Genomic DNA, 22,904 nt, shown 5'->3' on the forward strand with positions numbered 1-22,904 from the left:
GCGGAGGAGACCTGTTAAGCAACCGTGGTTTGCTGGATAACGGCATTACTCTTAGCTAGTTTGTCAAATATGTACTTAAGAGGGGGAAAGAAACACGATTGTCACAGCTAAGCCAGGGTCTCTGGTTGTTCTTAGTATTTTCTTCCGTACCAAGAACACTCCTAGCTGAGGGAGGCAGTGCCGGCCATCTGACAGCGCCCGCCACTGCCTGCCCGGGCGCTGGTGGTAAACGGGCGGCTTGGAGCTTTCCTGGAGCTCAGCAGGCACAAACCTCCCGTGCCCTCCAGCATGCAGGGAGCAAGGGGGGACAGGGGACCTGGCCGGGCAGCTGAAGCGGAGGAGCTCAGCCGGGACGAGCAGCAGCCTCGTGGGCACGGGGGACACGCGTGGTTCCAGCTGGCCCCTGCCAGCCTCACCATTCGCCACGTGTTGGCCGGCAGCTTGCTCGGGAGCGGTGGCATCGGAGGATGCCGCGGGTCACCTTGGTGCAGGCGCATGGGCATCGCGGTGCCCTGCTGAGCCCAGCCCGCATGCGAGGGCTCTCTGTGCCCTTGCTCGGCTTTCCAGAGGGACTAGCAGATCTGTACTGGGATGCTGTGAATTTTCAGAGATACCAGATATCCCTGAGATTTGTGGGTGGAGGAAAAAGACAGGCTTTGCAGTCTCCTACCAGGACAGTGGTGACAATGAGAGATCTGTTGCTCAGCGAGTCTGTGACATTAGGCCCTCGTCCTTTGGAAATTTCCGTGATGTTCAAACCGTCAGAAGGGCTCCACGCTCCAACCTGAAAGAAAGCAAACGAACGCATGAACAGCCAGCTTACGTTCCTCACTTGCTCTCAGCATTCTACTGGCCTGGAAAATGGAGCTTGCTTCTTTCATCCACAGTAAACAGAAGCAAAGCTGAAATTATCGTCCTGTATCACCTAAACAGAAGATTTGCATTAACCCTTCAGTTGCAGGTCACTCCAGCTGCACGTGTATAATAAGCAACCCTTACGCTGCCCTCTGATGCAGGTACATGAAAGAAGACCACGATGACTGGAATTTAGAGGCTGAATGAACAATTTGCAAAGGAACTGTGTAGAGCAAACAATCAGACCATGCTGAAGAGTCAACTCTGGGCAAGGATAAAGCAGAACAAAAGAAAACAAATCCAAGTATGAGGCCATTTTTTCTTTTTTATTTCCCCACCAATTTGCTTTGGTGGGGAAAATTAAAAACGACTTGTCCAGCTCTGCAAATCCCTGGTAGGGACCACTTCTCTCCTCTGCGCTGTGGCAAACTAGACGGACGTTTCTAACAGGTCCCCTTGGCAGGCCCTGGTCACCCCTTCAGGGAAGCCCACTGCAATGGGAGGTCTCGCTCCTGGCAGCAAACCTGGAGGAGGGAATGGCAGCAGACTTGCTCGGGTCTGGGCACAGGCACACACAGCTACATTCCTCATCAGTTTGAGGTGCTCTGTTTTTCTCAAGCTGTCAATTTTAATAAATTATTAGACTTTGAAGAAGTCTATTGACCCAGAAATAGCAAGACATGTCTCTATTTAAGAGAAGTCATCTAGGCAACTCTAAGCCTGTTAACCTGATCTCCGCGGTGCAGGGGAGGCTTTAGAACAAACTTTGAAGGCAGGGCTGGCTAAAGGACTGTGACGGTGAGATAAAATGTCAGGAAAGCTGGAGAAATATGGGATTGCTGCCAAGAAACGGAGCAGGGTGGCCATATAGTCAGCCTGATGGTGAGAAAAAACGAAACCCCACATGGAAATGGGAACAGAGCAATCCGTCTGTAGGGTCAAACTGTGAGATGGGACTCGGAGAGAAACTAAAGGCAGACAGCTCAAACCCACTGGGGAGCCAGGAACTTCCGATATTTTATTTATTGCTATTTTTAAGATTCTTCAACCTCTTCAGCAGTCCAAGGAGAGAACTTGGTTTTACTGCATCCCCAAAAAGAGACTTTGTAATGAGCAATGCTGCCTGGCAAAAAAATGTCATAAATTCTAGAAGAGTTTCCATGAACTTTGTGAAAGGCTCTAAATATTTCAGGTAAAACCTAAGCAATGCCCCGTATCTCCCTTTGATCACACAACAACTGCAATGTCAAAAGATTATTATTGTGCATGGGAAAAGAGAAGCAAGTCTGAGAGGCCCCTGCTAGCAGTGCTGCAGACTCGGTTAACCCTGCCTTGCTGAGTTTTCTTTAAGAAAATTAAATACGTGGTACTTAAGACTGAATTAATCAGTTTAAAATATTAAAAAAGGAAAGAAAAAGGAAAAAAGTGCATTAAGAGAATTGTGTAAGTCAGACAGTCAAACTACATGTGATTAGGTTTAGTTAATACTCTAATACTCCGTAGTCCCTGGAACATCCGGGAGGTATAAGGATCAGGAGTTCAATCCTAAAGCTCAACAAACATAAGCTATTATACATAATGCACAATCCGTATGGGATTTGTTTGTAGTTTGGCGTTTTGTTATTTCAGATTAACTATTGACAGAAACCTAGCTTCAACAGAGATTTGACATCGATACTTTAAAACCCCTCTAGAGCTGACAAGAAGCTTTCACAAAAATAATAGTGGGAACTGTGAAATCTGTGAATTGTTGGAGACGGAAGTTGAACGGCTGTACAGAATATGCATCAAGGCTTGGCGGCTTCCTATGGGCTTTATGTGACACACAACAGTAATAAATACAGCTGGTGCCAGCTATTCTCCAGTACACCTGAGGAGTATTAGTTTGACAGATAGATATTACGGTTGTACTTAAACATTTAGATTCACACGGTATCCGAATACTCGCACATTTTTCTATTATCCTGCCAACACAGCTCTCCAGCAGTCCATCGGTGCCACTGTACTCCAAAAAGACGTGTTGGTTTTTTTTGTTTAGACTCTATAAACAAAATATTTTGTAAAAAAAGAACTCAAGCTACAAAAGCTACATCTCCTGCTCAGTTCTTGTGAGAGGGTGGCATCTTCCCCTGCTCCTCTCCTGCCTCCTTCCTGCGCAGGCTCGGCTGATGGCAGCTGAGACTGAAGGTCATTGGGTTTATTTGAAATGTTTTCTTTATTCTGTATCTGACACCAAAAAATACCCACTAGGAGAGCGCTGTGGTGACCTTGAGAGTTTTTACATGAAGCAAGGAACTACTGCTGTGGTGTGAAAGCGTGGCAACAATTTATTTCAAAGCGAAGAAGAAACAAAGTGTAAGAAAGGGGGATGGGGAAGTCAAGCTGTTTGGTCCCAGGGAGCTTCACCGCGCAGGATCCGTCCCCTCCAAACGGGGGGGGGTTGATCAAACTGCTGCCTCCCGCCTCCGGGGGCTGCCTACCTGCACCGTTTGATTAATTCCCCAGCCTTAACTGGAAAAGTCATCTGTGCATGTTGGGCTGCTTGCTGCATGGTTAATTGAAAACTCTCTCTCTCTGCTCCCGGCTGGCATTTCCCGCGGTAGCAGAACCTGTCTGCATGCCCAAAGGTTACAGGACTCAGCGCTCATCCCTAGCTGCCAGTAGGCACCTTGTGTGTGTCGAAGAGCAGACTCTGCTCTAGAAAGGGCTTTGCTGCCCAGTAGCCAACTTTCTCCTGTAAATCTGCAAGACACCTTTAGCAGAGCGGGGACTCGGAATTACTCACAAAAGGGGTCAGGCTCTGGGAGCCCTGGGTGGCCTCGCATGCCATTATTTGGGGCCTGATTAGAGCACAGCCCCTGGGCATCGCTCCCTGTTGGGATCAGCTGTCCGCCCTTTCTTCACTTCAGGCCACTCGCTGCTCCCTTTTGCCTTAAACAACTGATCTCACCTTGAAACCCGTGTTCTGGGAGCTTTAGTGCGTTGCATATTGCCTTTTTTTTTTGTTAAGTAATTGAAGAAAAGGAAATGAAATCCCCATGAACACCTGAGAATCAGATTTGCACATCAGCATTTCTGTGCCCAGAGATTTGCACTAATGAGGAGGATCTGAGGCTGCAGCCTTTGTGCCGTGTCTCCTCTGGGTGGCCGGGCAAACACGGCCACCAAACGAGACCCCTCCACCCAGCCAGGCAAAAATGCCCTTCGCTTTTTTTCTTATTGTCCCTTAGATAACACAGAGAAGGAATAAACAAAAACACACACTGCATCCTCCTGCAAAATCCAGGCTGTAATAAGCTGGTGCCGTTTCCAAGCCTTAGGCAATTTTCATTGTGGGAAATCACACCGAGATGATGCTTTCTAGAGCTGTTGCCTCCTCAGGGAAAAATCAACGTTTGGTAAACAAGTCCAGCAAGGTGGGGGGTGGGACAGGCTTTACTCCTTCCACCTTTGGCCTGGGCAAGGAGAGGTTAATGGCTGCTCAGAAAGTTTCTTCTGCTTCCAGTATCCCAGGGAAGTGCCACAAGCACTTCTGCAGCTAGTAACTGTAATCCCACGCACGTTGCTTCGGGCTAGTGAGTCATGGACGAGGCATGGAAAAGGATCTGAGAAATCCCACAAAGTAAATCTCCTTTCATATAAAAACCAGAAAACATGGAAACAATGCAACCACCAACCATTTTCTCTGTTGCCTGAGTATCGGAGCTAGACTAAGCCATATGCAGATAAGACAAACTCTGCCTACCTTTTCGAGACCATCTTCTTTGAGGCTGATGATATCCAAATCAAAATCTGTCCGTAAACCACTAGTTTTATTAAAGACAATTCGTCCCGTTAATCCTTCCCATTGAGCCTGTGGAAGGAAGAAAAAGTAGCAGGGTTGTTACTTGGTATCATAAATAATCTTTTGCCCTCCACTGTGTGTTCGTTTAATTAGTCCTTATACTGGTTCTTTCTCCCCAAAGAGCATGATTAATTAATAATCACCTCCGTCACTGTTCAGACTGCAGACAGAGCTGTAGATTTTCTTAACTCTCTTGCAGTCTTTGCTACAAATTTTGTTCGCACCTTTTGTGTTCACCAGCTGTTGCAGGACATGATGACTCAGTAGAAAACTGCTTGCATTTATCATGGCATCCTTGTGTCCTGCATTTATCCTTGTGGGTACTGATAAATGCCGGGCTGCAGGGAGCCTGGGTTTGGGACAACTCCAGTCAAGCTCATAAATAATCCTGTTTTTGCACAAACCTGCTGATGCTTCCAAGGTGTGTGGAAGCTAAAATGTCCTGAACGCTTCCGTCCTTCCTTTCAGATGGAAAGTGGAGCAGAACAGGCTAAGGGCTTGTCCGTGCTAGCAGGCTCTGTCGTTTTGAAACAGGCATGGGAATGGGGTGAGCACGTGCTGCGTCGATACCTCTGGATCAGTTTTTAGCAGTATAAGCACGGGGCAGGTGCCCAAAGGGACCGGGAAAGCTCCGTTCCTGGAGATTTTCAGCCCTTGACTGGACGAGGTCCTGCACAGCCTGGTCTGACTGGGAGCGAGTCCTGCTCTGAGCAGGAGCTTGGGTTAAAGGTGTCCAGATCAGTTTCAACCAAAATTATGCTGTGATGCTGTTTCTTTTCCATTGTACACTTTGCAGCAGCACCACCAGAATTAATCTGTCTGATTTAGGAGATGAGAGAGCCCCGAATATCAGGCGCTAGCTGTGTTAGCAGAGCAGGTGCTAAGGGACAGCATGGTATATGATGCCTGCTCTGCCCGGGGACAGTGCTGGGGTGTGCTATAAGCATCCGTCCCGAGGAGGATGCTCCCGTAAGAGTGCTGGGCTGCTGACATGCTTTACTGCTTTGCAATTGCATCTCAGCAGTGGAGAGCTGGGGCTCGGGCTCTTTCCCCGAGCAGTTCAGTGTGCGCATCGTGCTGATGAATGTGTTTCCTTTATGGGCGGGGGAGCTTGAAATATCCCAGTGTGATGAAGGTGGCGTATTGTATTCTCAGGGGGGAAGGGCTGGCATATTTCTCAGTAAATATGCTCCTCTGGCTCTTCCTCATTAATTCCTGAGGAGTAATGGCAGCCTCCTCCCAGCCTCGCCACCCTTGAGTTTTGCGGAAGGCTGCGCTCAGTTTGCTCATTTTGGCGTGCAGGTGGTTTGCCTGTGGGACGCGCAGCCTGCGGAGCCCCCCGGGAGCCTGGGAAAACACGGCGTGTTTAACGTACCCAACTGGAGCAAACAGAGCTGTGTGCTGAGCCCTGCGCTTCCTGCGGGGCTGGAGCGAGAGCACCGATGGGCTGCACGGCTCCCGGGGCCGGGCTGGGGGTGCACGGCATTGCCACGGCCCCCGGCGGGCTCTGATCCCGCTGGTGTCGGCCCTGTCCCTGCAGGCAAACTCCAAGCGCTGCTGTCCGGGGCTCTAGGCAGGCGGCGGCTGCAGAGGAGCCTGTCCCCTCGCCTCCTGCCCCCGCGCTTGGCCCTGTCCCTCTGCTTCCTGGGGAGCCCTGATGGCACACAGGGTGAGGGTGGCCTCCCCGGGGCTGGCAGGGCCACCGTCCCAGCCCCTTTGCACCTCAGCAGGTATGAACAAACGGGGCTTCACCCCGGGAGTGACAGCTCTGCAGCGATCCGGTGCAGTCGGGGCCATGGCCTGTGGATGCACAAGGAGCGAGCGGTGCTGGTATCTGTGGGGAGCCCAGGGCCGAGGGAGCGGGTGTCTGCGGTGAGGCATCCCTCTGTGCACCGCTTTGTCTTTACAGGAGTTTAGAGAGAGCAATTACTGTGTGTTCTGATTGCAATGGGTAGGAAGCTTATCCCTGCAACGAGCTGACATGGTGCCAGAAAGGGAAACAACAGGCGGGCACTGGAGTGTGAGGCTCAGGGTAATTTGCAAAAGGAGCCAACCAAACAAATTATTTACACTCTCTTTTGGCAGCCAGCTGGAGTGGCTTTCTGCAGAAGGGAACAAAACACGAAAAAGGAGAGTGAGAGAGAGGCAGAGAGAGGAGAGATACCATCTTCAGTGCCTATTAAGAAAAAAGTTCATTCTCTCTTTGCAATGGGAATCATTCTTCTTTCCTCCTCCCCTATGTCTGTGCGCTCTGTGCAGCTCGCGGAGCAGCTGGGGTGGGCACGCTCTCACTGCACTTACGTGCCTGGGTTCAGGGTCCGCTGGGGTCTGTAGGTGATACTGCAGCACAAATCATAGTAACAATTAACAATGTACTTCTACTCTTTCCTGCCTAAAAACTTTAGGGGATTTTATACCCAGCCTTTTAAATGTGGCCTGGTCGTGTATCCTGTAGTCCAGCCAGTTTCATAACTTCCCACGTGAAGAGCCAAAGGCATAGAAGTTTAAGAAGGCCTTAGGGTAAATAAGGGGTTTTTATCACAAAGACATATCTGGTGGGGTTCGCAGTATCTCCCTGCAGCTCTGCCTTCATTTTTTTCTTATGTGAGGGCTCCTTTTTGCAGACAGAGCAAAACCCGGGCTGTGAGTGCAGGGGTGCGTGCTCAGAGGCTCTTTTGGGAGGGCTGGCCACCTCTCACTGCAGCTTCCCTGTGCTGCACTCCCTTGGTGAGCTTACTGCTCATAAACACTTGTGCTTTGTGTCTGCTTGCGTGCTTAAGCCAGATGCAAACAAACAATTACGTGGGCTGAACAGAAAGAAATCATAATGACTGAAAACAGAGAGGGAGCGAAGCTGCCTCCTCGCTCCCCTGGCTCCCTACTTGCTAAACCCACCACTCTGCCAAAGCTGTTCATCAGCACACAGGCAGAGAGGCACAGCGCTGCCAGCTTTGCCGCTGGGGTTTAGCTGCCCTGAATGCCCTTTGTGGACCCCAAGCAAATGTTCCTGTAAAAGGCAAATGGCTATTGCTCTGCTAAGAAACGGCCTCGGAGAGAGCGTGGTCCAGCTGCTCTTGACGCAAGAAGAGGCCAGGGCAAGTCTCAGTGACAGCACGGGAGATTTCAGCACATTTTGGATGTTTTGGCGTGGCTGCACGGATGTTATTTTGAAGGCAAAGACAGGTTTTTTCCTTTCTGGGTGCACTCAGCAGCCTGGTATATATCTGTGCTGCCATCCAGTTGTACCTGCCCAGGCGGGGTATTTTTTATAACCCTATACCTGCCAAGCCTCTCTGCCACGTGCCTCCGTACCTGCGCGCTGAGCAGCTGCGCTGCTCCTGCTGGGGAAGTTTTGTGTTAGCGGGAAGCAATTATGGTTGCAAATCATGCTTTTACCTCTTTTATAAAATTCATGAAGCGGCCACCGAACCTCCAGGCTTTGTGCCGATGGCACTGCAGGGAGTTCACGGTCATCTGAGGGGCGCGCTGGTAGCAGACGGAGACCACGTGCACCGCGTCGTACAAAAGGGCAGCGTCTGTCTAAAGTAAAGGGGAACAGCATTTGTGTTGATAGCGGTTCCAGAGCAAGGAAGCATTCGGACGGCAAAGCAGCAGGGGATCCGTAACGTGTCGCAGGAGAAGCTGCAAGAACCCCCTCTGAGTTACCTCCTGCCCAACACCCGGCGGACCCAAGGGTTTCTCTGTCCTGGTCCGCTGCCCACCATGCCAGCTCCTGGGTGTCTAACCCTGCAAACGGCGCTCCGAGGGCAGGGCTGGGCTCTCAAGAGACTCACTGGGATCTCAAGAGATTGCCATAAATGCGTGTGCTTTAACACAAGACTTGTATAAACCTCTAAGCTGACCTCTCATGCAAAACACGTCCTCAAAACGTGTAGCTCTGCACATGACAAAGCCTCACGGGTGTGTTTTCCTGTTACGTGGCTCTTTAGATTAAAAGATCACAGTTCTGTCTTAAAATCAGAGATTGTGAAAATGTTATTTGTCTGTGTGCATCTGTTCTGGTTATTTCTAGTGCATTTACTACTGTCTTGTCAAACAAGGAAGCTAGTTATTTCTAAATGTACAAGATAGTAACAGAATTTTCTTTAGACTGTTTCGTCTGAGTATAAAAAAACCCTATATGAGAACATATTATCCACACTATTTTATACATGGGGAAATAAGAAACAGAGAAGTTAAATGGCTTGTCCACGGGCACGGAATTTTCCAAAATGACCCAAATTGCCACTGAAATCAGGACCTCCCAGATTTGTAACATCTTCCTGCATTTCAGTGATTTGAACTAGGGAGAATTTTTTTTTTCTTCCATATAATGTGATGGTTTTAGATTCAATTTGAGATGCCCCATCTCACCTCCAAACACTGATCAAGAGAATTGGATTTATTTTTCTCTCCGATATGGTAAGACCTCCTAGTGAAAATACATTATTTGCTGGCTTCACAAAGCTACAAAACAGATGTGAGTGTAGCAGCAGCGTAATAAAACACAATAAAACGAAATAATACAGCAAACAGCTGGGCAAATATCTATCAGGACGTGGCCATGGAGAAAATCCTCCAACGTTAGCAGCCATCCCCATGACCTTCCCTCCCCGCAGCACCCGAGCATGAAGAGCAGGCACCCGACCTGCATCCCGTGGGCTTGTCTTTACAGCAGCAGGGACAGGCGGTGTAAGTTTGGGGCTGGGGATGAGGGGGTACAAGAATATGTCTAAGCAATTTCATGGTGAATTACATATTGTAATGCCCAGCTGAGATCAGGGCCCCACTGGGATCGACACCAGGCAAACAAAAACAAAAGGCAGGATCCCCTCTGAAGAAGCAAACAGCAGAGAACGGGAGAGGAGCCAGCGGCAGCGGGGGGAACCCAGCACCATTGCAGGCAATGCGATGCTGTGGTTGTGGGCAACGCTGCAGAAAAGTAGAAGGCTAAAGGAGAATGGTGGGGCTCTCCTCTAAGAAAAAAAAAAGAACAGGAGGGATACGAGGAGCCATTTCAAGGTGAAAGCCTGGGAGGCTTTGCCACTTCTGGGGGGGGTTCTGGCAGATCTAAAGGGAGAGGGAAGGAGGAAGCCAGTCAGCAATTACGGGGGTCAGAGACAGCCTCGCAGGGAAGACAGATGGGCGAGCAGGTGCTGTACCTTCCGAGCAGTAACTCAGCGGAGCAGAGCTGCCATCAGACCCTAAAAGGAGTCATCAAAGCTGCAGCAAAGCCCATCTCTGGGCATAGCTTTGGCTCTTTCTCCCTGCATCAGTCTCAGCGAATTGCCTGGCCCAGTCCAGCCGTGTGCTGTGCTCCCAGCCCTGGGGAGCGGGGCGTTCGGCTGCTCTCGGGGACTGCACGGGGAGGTGATGGCAGCTGGAGCCCTGCAAGCCCCTGTGGGACGGGCCCTGGCTACCTGGCTCGTCCGGTGAGACGAGAGCGTTTCTGCTCCCCAGCCCTGCTCCCAGGGCTGGGCAGAGGGACTTGCGAGGTGGTCATCCTGCCCTGAGCTGAAACAGGACTTGTGGAGGGCAACCAAAGAGAGAGGATGCCCTTTCCTGCGTGCTCCAGGGTTTGGGGCGCACGTAGCCCGTCCCTTTTCAGGTCAGCGAGCACTCGCTGCAGCTGCACATCAGGTGTGCACGGAGAAATCCTGCCGTGTCTGAACACGGGGTACAATACCCAGCCGATTGCAGCTCTCTGTCTTGTTGCTGGCATGAAGTCGCCAGGGCGCTTCCCCACTGTGCTCAGCCCTTTCTGGAACTGAAAGCTTTGAATTTTGCCAGTCCTGGGAACAGATTTTACTGGCAAGAAGGGAGCGGAGGGAAGGAGCACAGTCTTTCAAAACTGGCAAATCTGTGAGCAGCTGGGCCTGCAAAAGGACAGTGTTAACAGAGCAGTGGGCTGCAGGGGATTCACCAGCTGAACTCGCTGCATTCGAGGGACGGTTATTAAAGAATGCAAGTAGCTACCTTGGGGAAGATACCTGGGATGAGTTGTTGCTAGTACAAGAACCAATAATGATAACATTAGGCCTTAACGAATGTTCCTGCCTTCCCTACCGCTCTGCTCTGCTTCCCAGACTTCACCCGTGCTTTGTTTAAACTTCTCATACCATCATCACGCCATCGAGCAGTCCCAGCTCCGCCTTGGGCGCTGACTGCAGCCGCTCCATGGACCACTTCTCAATGATGGAGGACACGTGCGGGTTCTCCACGTTGAGGATCCGGAAGCCGGTCAGGTTCACTCCAGAGTAGCGGTATGGTTCTAGGTCTAATGCATAAAGATCCTTAAAAGAGAGAAACCGGTTTAAACATTTTGTTTAGCTTTGTTTTGTTTGTCTTTTCTGCATCGGTTCATGTCTGTGTTTGAAGTGAGAAGGCAGAGCCCACAGCAGGTGGGAGGTAGGATGATGCCCTCATGGATTTGGCGGATTGTACTGTCTGTTGCTATTAGTCACTGCTTGCAGAAAGACAGGACTCGTAGGTGTGAGTGGAATTAGGGCGTCGTATGTGCAGGTTCACCCACACAGAGCAGAGGGAAACTCCTGCCAAAGAGCTCACTCTCTGCATGAAAGAGGCAAGTGAATTGCGGGGAGAAAACCAGAATCGCTATCTGTAACCGTGAAAAGAGGCTTGCAACCAAGGGGGAGGGGACAAGGCAGAGTTCCTGTAGCTGAAGCTCCCTGGGGCCTTTCCATGGAGGATTTGCTGTGAGAGCTGAAGCCCACAGGGTGCTGCAGATGACAGAGTAACTCTGAATGCAGAACGCCAATTTGCAGACGGCTATCAAAGAGGAACTAAGACGCATTTCTTGACATTACGACCAGCCTACACAGTCTGCAAATGAATGAGAGTGCCCTTTATACGATCTAAAAAAGCCACAGCCAGGCAGTCCTCAGCTCTGCTGGCAGCCAGCCCACGAGCATCACTTGGCAGGCAGCGAGAGAGGGGCATTTGGAGGCCTCTGCAAGTGCACTGCTTCAATGCATCTCTTGGCTCTGCTGCACGTCTAAATATTAACTTCAGCTCGGGGATTAACTTCAGTGCTCAGTAACTGGTCTGGGTAGTTTGGGGTTAGACAACATGGCAAGAGTGTACCACAGCTGCTCTGCTCAGCAAAAGCTCAGGGCAGCTGACCTGTGGGAAGCGAGGGCTGCCTGGGTGATGGCACCGAGCGAGGGGGATCATGAATGAATGTCGTGGAGAATGGCAGTCTGGAGGGGGCTTCGTTAATGGGAATCATTTGTTGGATGGGACATACTTAATCAGAGTTTATCCTGAATAATTTCTGCAAGTGTTCAGTGGTAGTAAAAATGTGGGGAGGCGGAAAGGCAACACCACTGTCTTCTGTGATAGAGCGTGGGGGATGAATATGGGAACGATGTTCATTGCTCTCACAAGGGATTATAAAAAAGAGTTTAAATACAGCATGAGATTACGTGGCTGTTGCTGTTCTGCATAATGTGGCTATACCGGTAGGACATAGCCATGCTGTGGGTTCACCCAGACACGGCGTCCGTCAGCAGCGAGCTGTGTTCTGCCCATGGGGCAGCTGGAAAAGCACTGGTCCTAAACCGCACTGCCCTAAGCAAAGCATAACAAAATCAGCACTTGCCAGCAACCAAGATTTCATTCTCAGTGGGAGAGCAAGGAACTCTTTCAGCTGTTTTGCTTTAATAAGCTTTGGGGGTTTGATCTTTTCCTTAAGCACTGGCCTCTGACTTGGCACCCCCAAGGCATCCTGCTGATGGATGCCATGTTTTAATCTGCAGGTGCAGCCAGGGAGCGAGTCATTAATCACACCCACAACAGAGTTCAGGGTCTTTGTTATTTGGGGTTTTTTTTCCCCTGAAAAATTGCAAATACAAACCTCCACGTTTTATTAAAGGGCATCGTGAAAGCCAGGCCATAATGTTGACTTTTAAATGACTTACGGCAACTAAGGGCAAATACAGTTGTTTAACCTCAGACAGATGCTTATATCATCTGGATATGAGGCTGTGCAGCAGTCCTGTGCCTGACCCATTGGAACAGATTTATTTTTTCAGAATTCATAACTTTTTATCCAACACTTCAGTTTGTATTCTGGAAATTGCAGCAGGGAAATAATTTTTGGTTGCAAAAGCAGATCATTTCTCCCTCGGAATGTGACCGTATGTGACAAATCTGATCCACCGAGCTCCAGATCTCCTGGTCTCCATCGCACAGCTGTCAGACTGCCAGCCCTGGCCACCTTTCATCTACCAGGATTTTGGGTGCCCTCCCGTCCTGCTGCTCTCCACTGACCCTTCATTTCACCGAGTTCCTATAGAAGCCAACCTCCCATCAGGTCCCTTCCTGGTTCCAGTTTCAATCTCAGCTGCAACCTGATTTATCATCTCCTGGAATAAGAGGAAGATTAAGAATACAAGCTGAGTGTCAGAACATGGAGAGGTGTGGGGGGGGAATTGCCATATCAGTTTCTTCTGGATTTTCTGCTCCTGCACAGCCACAAATTGAAACATCTGGTTCTATTTTCCACCTCATCTACATTCCCTTTCACTCATTATTTTCTGTACTGCAGATTAATTCTCTCCTCCATCCTACTACCTTTAAGAAAGTTTTTTTCTCAGTGTTTCTGTGCGGCTCTTCCCATTTCTTACACACGCTCTCCCCCCTCCCCAGTTAAAATCCCCAGCTTTGGTTCGTCAGTCGTAGGCGGCAAAGCTGAGGTCTGATCCTCACCACATCTAGCATCCGCAGTAGGAAGCTGCAAAAGCAAGTGTCCAGGAAGAGCATCCTCCACCTGCTGTTGTGCAAAACAGCTCGTGGATAACGTGCCTGCCACAGATTGCCGAGGATCCCTGTCTGGGCACGGATTTGCTCGGGCAGCTGTCGCTGGGAGGAGCGGCCGTGGCCGTAATGGGAGGCATACGTGTACAGCGCCGTTTGAATAATAACCTCTGATGTACTCAGTCACGAGTACGCTCATCTTGTGTCATGAGCCTCAGGTACACTGAGTTTAACAAGAGTACCTGATTATCAACGCCAGTGGAAAACTGGACTGGTTTGGGTTAGTGCCTAACTGGGAGAAGGCAGGTTGGGGGTGTCATTTTTGTTTACGTCACCTCAAAGCATGGGAAGAGATTCCTGCTTCTGCCTGTCCGGGACTGCCGTAAGCAGCAGCAGTGACAGCAGGCAGTGGGGAGACTTCGGTATTTGCAAGGACTCATTTTTACAAGCTGCTGAGAAATTCCAAGAAGAGTTGAGTTTAAGGGCGTTGTCACTGCTTGGGACTTTGCAGGATGTAAAAGCTGTGCACACATTAGACAAAGGCTGGGAAGAGTTCCTCCTCCTCTGGTAGAAAAGGCTGATGGGGCTCTTCATGCTGAAGTCAGTGAACTGTGGTCTTGCTGCCTAGCAAAATGTTGAAGCATTTCACGCCAAGTGTTGATACGCTGTACTCAGTATTGACTAGGGACCTTTTAGAAACATTCAGTATAACATAATAGACTAATTCATTAGCACCCCATGGGTCTAGTACTGTAGAAGCTGAAGCACATGCATTGCAAGCTAGGAAAACATTGCCTTAAGGAATGACAGATTAAAATATCTTTCCCATGATATAACTGTTATTTCAGGAAAGTGGCATTAATTGTGATTGCTTATCTATTAATTTATTATAATTCTTCTTTTCCCACCTCCAGGCTGTACCTACACATGAAATGTACTCTAGGCTCAGCTGGGGCTGATTAATAGGAGGTTATCTGGGAAATGCTTAAAGCTGCCTGGAATAGATAATGGCAGCAGGGGTAATTAAAATGTCTTTTGCATTTGAAAAATAAATTTTGCAGTTTTTAAGGGTTAGTTTAGTCTGATTCTTTCCTAAAGGCAAAAGATAAATTGGATTTTCAAAATCACGCAGAATTCAACAGTATATTAGACAATAGCATCCTAAATGGAAACAAAAGTGGCACGCCAAAAAACCCAAACCAAAATGCCTCCTGGAGTCAGAGAAGAACTGGCCCGTGTTTAATGAGAGTGGAGTTAATTTCAAGCTGAGTTCTTCTCATGCAAAATAAACCTGCGGCACTGAACTATTGACCACAGCAGGGCTGCTCCTGGCTTTTAAGGGAGACCTAGGTGAACACACAGAAACACGTACCCAGCTCTTACTGACACTCAGTCCCTTCAAATCCTGTCTGTGGGACTACAACCTCGCAAATCCACACATATGCTCATCTTTCAGTGTGTGGGTAGCTGCACTGAAATCAAAATGACTGGGAGGGGAAATAAAACCAGAACCAACATCTGTGCAAAGCCAGAGCAGCTCGAAAGGAGTGAGCCAGTCCAAAAGCAACGAGAGAAAAGACTGACGCCTCTCAGAATGAGCACCCGGGCAATGCTGCAGTTGCAGAGATGTTACAACCAGATCATTGTGCTCTGATTCTAACCCAGTCTAGCCCTGCTCTCACCTTCTGTTAGGGTACCAGCCCTCCTTTCCCTTGCTTTTCCCACCCCACCGCTTTAGTGCCCTGCAGCTGTGCAATGCACGCCCAGGACAGGACACCCAGCCCACTCTCCTGCCACTTAGACCACCTCCTCACTTTCCATTCAGGCTCAGCAGTGAGTGTAAAAGGTGTTTGCACAGATTAGATACTTTACCAGAGTGGTGAAGATGAAGTGGTAGTATTCTGTCATCATTCCCATTGCCATGGCCTTGAGGAGAGTAGGGAAAGGAGGTTAGTAAGAGTGGATACAAGAATATAACAACAGTCATGCAACATAAACCTCTAAAGAGCTGATCTGGTAAATGCGGCAGGAGACAGACCCAGAAACACAGAAGCTGAATTCTGGATCAATCCCATGAAGCAGTTAAGCATGTACTTAGCCAGCAAGAGGCATGTGCTTAAGTGCTGAGCTGAACTGTGGTCCTCAAACCTTTCTGAAATGGCAGCAAAGCCTCAGTGTCCAGCTCCCGTGGAGGCCGGTGGCATGTCTGGGTGTTGCTGTGCCACAGAAAGCCAGGACACCGGCTGCGGTACACCGCAGTGCTCACGGGTCACACACGGTGCAAAATCTTCCAGGGATGGAGGCTTACTTGTGTCGGCACAACTGGGAGAAAGGGGGTTGCTTTTCCTTTTCAGATACCAACCAACCAGCAACCTTGCGTAAACCTGTGCAGAATGACCATAAAGCAGCCTATTCTTATGGTTACAAGTCTACATACTGGCTACAAAGCTAAGTAAAAGGCTTTTTATTTCTTACACGTGTATTTCTGGTGCTCTGCATCCCCTCCTCTTCAGTACCCGTTCATATAACATGTACCTATAGCTCTTGTCTGTGAGTCCCTCCTTCCTGCGTCCAACAGCCAGATTCTATCACGGTGCCTGGTTTAGAAATGGGTCGGTGAAAGTATAGGCACAGGGATGGGGAGCAGGAACATCTCCCATCCCTCGGCCCTTGGAGATCATGGCCCGGACCCAAGGGCTCTTGGCCAGCCCAGGCTCTAGGTGTGCCAGCCCTTGCGCGAAGGAAGGTTCGTGCAGATTGCTGGGATTTGCATAACTGAGCAGTGGAGAGAACATGCTGTTCTGTGAGGTTTGTCAGAGAACGGCTGCGGGCTGAAGGGACCTCGGCCGGATGACCTTGCCCGGGCCGTACACAACACAAGGGGAACGCGTTTCTGTCTATGAGAAGGGTCACCTTGAAGTTGGTGGCTGGCTAAAGGAAAGAGATACCCATGGTTTTGACTGCGATGCTGGCTCTGTGAGCACGTTTTCTGGAGACAACACATGCAAGAGCACTTTAAAATCTCCACCGATGGGAAAGCGACTTCAAGTCCCCCCAGGAAAAGTTTGCTTCTTTGGTTTTTGCTAAAATTACTAGGGCAGAATTTAGCTCCAAGGAAGGAAGTGACAGTCTGAAAAGAAGTGAGATGTCACAAAACAAGGGAAAAGGAAAGGATCTAGATTACAAGCCTAGATACTGTAACTCTAGGGTGTGACTTTATCCCACGTTTTCTGGCCTGGAAGTACCTTTCAGAAAGCCTGGCAGCTGTCTCTGGGCGGCAGCGTGCCGTCCCGTCCCCCTCCTCCCTGCCTGGCCTGCAGGGCTGCGTCCTGGCTCTCTCCTGACCTGCACACCGGGTGCAAAGAGCTGGAGCAGGGAACGATGCCTCAGTATGTGAAGCATCAGTTAGATGACGTGAAACCAATCGAGAGTAAATAATGAGATTCCAGTTCAGATTCTACAGCTGGATCAGTGGTAGATGGAGAGTCCAGACCTACTGCAAGAAGGAAGCCCCAGCTTCCCAGTACTTGCAGCCTGTCTGAAGGATGCATCTGGGTTTGTGGGGAAATGAATAAATGATAAACCTGGTGGATAAGCTACAGGCAATCACCAGGATGAGAATGGGAGCTCCATTAAAGTTAAGACAGGCACATCTGTGCGCTGCAGAGTGCAGCAACTGTTCAGAGACAGCTGCCAAGGAGAACAGAGAGCTGGGAAGCCAGAGAACAGATGTAAAGCATTAACAAGTGACCAAAAAGGAGCAAGGCCAGAGAAGCTGGGGTAGGATGGGAAGGCCTCACGAGCAGGCCTAGCTCTGTGGTAGGTTTCTACAATGATTTGTTTGTCCAAGAGGGTAAAATAATGAATGGTTTGATGTCTCGGTCGCTCCAAGGAACCCAGACTGGAGCAGTATGTGGCAATGGCATCTGTACATCTTTGTGCCAGCTCTTGTGTTGTTATTCATGGATTACTAATCCATGGGGGGTTTTTACTAATCCAGTTTAAAAATAATGCCCAGATTACCAGTGAAGTGCCTTGCTACTCGTGTGCTGTGGGAGCGCGTTACCTTAAATAACTGGGAGCAAGCTCTGGGCTGGCTTGATGCTGCATGCTTAGTCAGAGCTACTTCAGCGAATGTAGGCTATACTTGCTCAAACCATTCTATGTTACCTAAAGATGCACAGTTAAAATCAGTACCAAGTGGTGGAAATTTTAGCGCAAGTCTTGAGAGAACCTTTTCTGCATCCGTCAGTGCTGCGCTGGAGCGGGCAGTGCAGCCGAGAGGCTCCAGGGACCTTGCCTGGTCGGAGCAAACACCAGAGGCCCAACGTCTGCAAAGCTAACTGGTGTAGTTACCAAAATGTTACAGAAGGCAAACAGTAGCAATAATATATGCATGTTATTGTTTCCGGGACAAACAGAAAGCTGGGCCATTCTTCCCTGACTTTTTTTGCAGTCCATTTTTTTCCCTGCGTGGTGTTCTCCTCGCACTGCAAAGCGAAAGCAGACTCCCCTCTTCCAGGAGAAGGTTGTGGCTTTACCCAGCTCGTACTGTCAGTGAATGTGCAAAGCAGAGCGTGAGGAGGGCAGTGTGGGGCAGGGATTGGGAAGCCTGTTTTTCTATCCCATCCTATGGAAAAGAAAAATGCTGTTTCACAAGTGAAGGTGGCACCTCTAGACATGCATTTCTTGATACGGGTAGAAAAGTTAGGAGAAGATGAGGTTTCTGAGCTTCCTAATTCTTCAGCAAATGCGAGTGCCAACAGTGAGAGAGACACGAGGGTCGTGGTATGCACTGCTCAGAGCCTCCCCGGTGTCACACACTGGAGCGTACAAGTGTTCAGAGAGGTTTGGGTTTGTGTGCCTTCCCAAACTCTGAAAATATTTAACAGGTTTTTTCCTGAGTAAAAATATGCTATATAATATTGCTAAGTTGAAATCCACGGCTTTGGGGCCTGAAAAAAGCCAACACACACACAAAACCAGCCAGAAGGACTTAGAAAGACTTCTTTCCCCCTAGTCCCCCCTCTCCTCCATCTTCCTCACTCTGCACTCACAGTGATGAGCAGAGCAGATGGCACAATACGCTATAATAAACTGCATAATAAGTGAACAGCACCAAACACAGCCAGCATGTTAAAATAATAGGCAGGAGACAATAAGTCCCTTATATTGCTTTCTTTAATAATCCCTCCCAGGCTTTCTGATTTCTCTGAGCACTTCTCTTCATTTTGCATCAAGCAGGCTGCAAGAGAAGTCTCTTTCCATGTGCTTGCTTCCTCAGCCCTTCAGGGGATTTCTTTAATCTATGTGGTAGTGTCTTGCTGGGCTGATAGGAGCAACACTTCCCACCGGCTGGTTTTTAGCATTCTTTGTGAGAGCATTTTCCTCTGCCTCATACTGACCCTGAAACCTAAAGGCACTCGGAAATGAGGAGGAGCTGGGGTGAGCAGCAGACCTTGTGGTCTGCGAAGAATGCCAGTGGAGGAACTCGGGGAGAAAGGAGAGAGACCGAATGAATGGAAAATCACTGACATTGGGCTTAAAGTCCAAGAATTGCACATGGTGCTCATGAAAGGACAGAGGACGTCGTCCCTCCCCGGCTGGCGCAGCCCTGGCTGCTCGCAGTGAGACGCAGGACTGTGTGCACAACTTGGAAAATAGCTAACCAAAACCAAGCGTTTTATACCCTGCCCTGTATGGGCACGTATTCACAAACCTGGGGGCATGAAGCAGCACAGAAGGGAAAGAAGATATTTAAAATCGGCAAGCGTGAAAAGCTCCTACAGGGCTAAATGAACAGTGGCAGAAGTGGCCCAGCGCGCGGTCCTGCCTGACGCCCTGGCTGCGAGAGAGAAGCCGACGCTACCCCAGACGGCTGCGGGTGCAGGGCAGAGGGCTGGGGCTGCAGAGCCGCAGACAGAAGCGGGACCACAGCCTGGTCTCAGCGCTGCATTCGACACAGACGCTTGGCACTTGCTCCTCCTGTAACATTTGTTCGTTCTTACCGACAGTCGTTTTTTGATACTTCCAGTTTTTTCAGTGAAAACTACATTTTCTGTAGAAATCCAATAGTATCCTTGAGAAATGTACATGCTGTATCTTTTAGTGTAGCTGTGGATTGTGGACAGAAGGAAAGATGCAGGTCTGCACCCCTATCTGCGGGGCTCTCCCTGCAGTACGGCCACCCCGTACACGGGGGTCCCTCGGTGGCCACTTTTGCTTCGCCCCCCGTCACACCCCGCTCACCTGCTTGAGGATCTGAGCTGCCATCAGGTGGCTGCAGTCGAAGATGATGCGGAATTCCCTGCCCCGCTTCATCTCCTTCAGCAGCGGCCGGGCATCGTCGGTGTCCAGCGGGAGCTGGCGGATTTTCAGCCGGATATTGTACCTTGATGGGGCCATGATGAGCTCTTGCAGCCGTATAAGGCCTTCAGGCATTGCACAAAGACAAACCCACAGCGTTACAGGAAAGTCTGCCTTTGCCCTGCAGGCTGGGTATCACAGCAAATTATTTCTTCCTATATTTTATGGAATGCAATCAAGACTTTCCTCCCCCCCTGAAACGGCCATTGCTAAAGGCATATCAGAGCCAAGGCGTCATGTGTCCATCATTAAAACCCCAGATATTTCCAGAGCAGTTGTTCTAGGGCAGAATGGCTTTTCCTGGTGTTTTCCTGCTGCCCCTGCATCCAGCTATGGTAGAGCTGGGGTCCCTGCACTAGGTAGGAAGAGGAGAATAGCAGATTGGCCCTAAACTTTGACATCTCTGGGATCACGACATTTTTCCTTAAGCAAATATGCCCTTGAGAAAGGACAGAATGTGATAATCGGCTACGCAACAAATTAAAATCTGCACTATATACCATGCACAACAGCAAAAGAAAAAAAATGAATATGCCTTAGATTTATGAATAGCATAGTTCATACTGGTCACTTAATCACAACTCAAAACTTTCTTACTACTTTTAGTGTTAATTTCTTTTTTATGCAGAAGGTACAAAGCCATGCTGGATGCAGCTGAGCAGGAATTATTGGTGTCTAATGTTGCAAGAAGAAATTCAGCAGACGCCTACTGCAAGGAGGAAAAGAGAAGCGTGTCCCTCTGCATAGTGGAAGAAATACATTAGAATACGCCACGAAGGGAACATACTGTGACCCACATTTGCAAAACAGGAATGTCAAACTGTGTTCTCATCAGCCCTCCCCTAACGAAAGCATTCGGTTTAGTGGAATTAGGTTGGACAGGCTATCCAACGTGTCTTTTGTTTTGGGTTTTTTTTAATCTATAGTGCTGTGCAGTGCTTTGCTTTGTTTAACCATCAACAGCTTGCTTTATGTGAAAAACTTTGTCAGCTATGCTTTACAGAATTAGCCAGAAAACAAAAAACTTTCCAGAACTGCTTTTGCTTCTAGCTGGGAAACTGCACCCTCACTGGCAGCCACGGACCAAGGTCTTTGCTTGTGTAGATGGGCACCGCGGTGCCAAATACGGCTGAGCTGAGCCAGATCACACCAGCGGACAATTAATCCTCCCCTTGACCCTTTGTCAGCTGGGGTGGTGCTGAGGGTCACCCACTTTCTACGCGCTCTGTGAACGAAAGGCTTCAGAAAGGGTCCCAGGGCCTTCTACAGCGCTCGCCTGGATGCTTGGGAACCGGCGTGTCCCCGTGCAGTGATCCCTGCAGGGGATCATTTGCTCCTAAAAGGGTTCATTAGAAAAGTTCCTAAATGGGACCCACAACAAAAAAATCTCCTGGATTCCTCCTTTAAAGCCCCTCCTTTACCTACCTGTACTGTCATCGTAAACCACAGTGGCTGACCTCCATTTCAAATACTGCACAAGGTCCAGAATGGCATGGCTAAGGGAAGCATAGTCGGGATACAGGTTGACATAGAAAGTGTCCTTGTTATCCAAAGGGTGATGCTTCCATCGAAGCTGTATGTGGGGGACTTCCAGGGCATTGCAGATAGACTGGACGGCATTGGTACAGGAGCCTTGGGAAGGTCCAAATATTGCTACGACCCCCAGAGCGAGCTGGTCACAGGCTGGAAAAGGGAGGGAAGGGAAGGGAAGGGAAGGGAAGAACGCTGTCAGTGAAGTACGGGGCACCTCTGCGGGAGGGGTGAGCATCGGGGCAGGGCAGGGCAGCCGTGGGGCACAAACTTCTTCCTGACATGGACCGTGGGGCAGTGGACGGACAGACAAGCTTCTGGGCACGAACAGCAGCATAGGTACTAGGTAATTACAACAGTGAAGAGAGGCAGAGGAGGAATTATGGCAGGCAGGGGCCTGGACCAGTGGTTAGAGGGACAAGGATGTTTCAGGAGGAGCGGATAACGGCTGCGGTGTGTTAGAAATGGCTGAGCCTCCAGAGCTGTGAAAGAAATACCCGGAGATGATCAGAATTGCCCTGACAAATGTGTTTTTCCATTAATTTGAATAGAATTTTTTTTCTGCAAAATAATGCTTTTCATAGCTTTGTTCAAGCTTTCACTGAGAAATTAAAACAGACCAGCTGCATTTGGGGCTGCATTTTTAGGGGGGAAAAAAAGTATAAATGTTTCAGAGGAACAGGAACAGATTGTTTCTCAACTGCCTCTGCAGGTCCTTCCCAACTGAACGCTAACGCTTACCACTATCAGCGGGAGCTTTGTGACGGCTACATTTCATTAAAAGATTTTGGGAAAGCCGCTGCTCCCAGCCCGGGAGGGGCACGAACGCAGACAGCAGCCGAGGCACACGGGTCCCCCCAGACACGTACGTGTCCCTGGTGTGGGTCCTGCGCGTTCTGCTCCTCTCCCAACACTCGCTGCAGCCAACCTGGGTGCTCCCAGCAGCCCGGCACAGAGGAGAGCTGGGCAGAGGTCTGAGGAAACCTCCACAACAAAACAATCTTAAAAAGGCACAGGCAGGGTCAGTGAACGCGCCTGTGAGCAGATATCCCCTCTCTCCGGCGATGCCCCTCGTATAACTGCGAGCTCAGGCAGCAGCTTTCATTTCTCCCCAAACAGAAGCAAACTCAGTAAGCCCTCAGGTCATCAGCCCCACTGCCTTTGCTGTGTGCTCCCATTTCTTCCCTCCCCCTCAGTAATTCAAGTGGGCTGCTGTTACCCGATAATAAAAAATTACTGTCTGTTCGGAAGAGAAGAGAATTTCCACACTAGGGATGTTAAAACTGCCAGGGATACACTAAAATAAACAAAGGCATGGCCTACAGACCTTCGCTCAGGATTAGAAGCAAACACTGAAAGGAGTTTTGTGAGGTTTGCAGAGGAAAAAAATAATAGTTGTTCCCCTTATATTAAAATGCCTCCGAAGGTCAGCTCCTGGAGGACTTCTAATCTCAGTCACTGACTAGAGCAGGACAAAATGAGCTGCTGGGTCTCAAGCCAAACCATGCCTTTTTTAATGAATAAATGGCCA

The 22,904-nt window shown here is 49.4% G+C and overlaps 1 protein-coding gene across 1 annotated transcript in view; it reads right to left on the reverse strand.

The window, feature by feature from the left end:
• GRIK3 (glutamate ionotropic receptor kainate type subunit 3) overlaps positions 1–22,904 on the reverse strand; it is a 123,580-nt gene that overhangs the window by 31,969 nt on the left and 68,707 nt on the right. Inside the window, exons 3-9 of the mRNA XM_072884958.1 lie at positions 21,269–21,526; positions 19,727–19,908; positions 15,350–15,403; positions 10,819–10,992; positions 8,096–8,239; positions 4,601–4,708; positions 671–784 (exon numbers count right to left, since the gene is read on the reverse strand). Coding sequence (XP_072741059.1) covers positions 671–784; positions 4,601–4,708; positions 8,096–8,239; positions 10,819–10,992; positions 15,350–15,403; positions 19,727–19,908; positions 21,269–21,526 — 1,034 coding nt within the window. The remainder of the gene's footprint in view (positions 1–670; positions 785–4,600; positions 4,709–8,095; positions 8,240–10,818; positions 10,993–15,349; positions 15,404–19,726; positions 19,909–21,268; positions 21,527–22,904) is intronic.

Source organism: Ciconia boyciana, chromosome 21, assembly GCF_034638445.1.
Source record: "Ciconia boyciana chromosome 21, ASM3463844v1, whole genome shotgun sequence".
NCBI classification, from domain to species: domain Eukaryota; kingdom Metazoa; phylum Chordata; class Aves; order Ciconiiformes; family Ciconiidae; genus Ciconia; species Ciconia boyciana.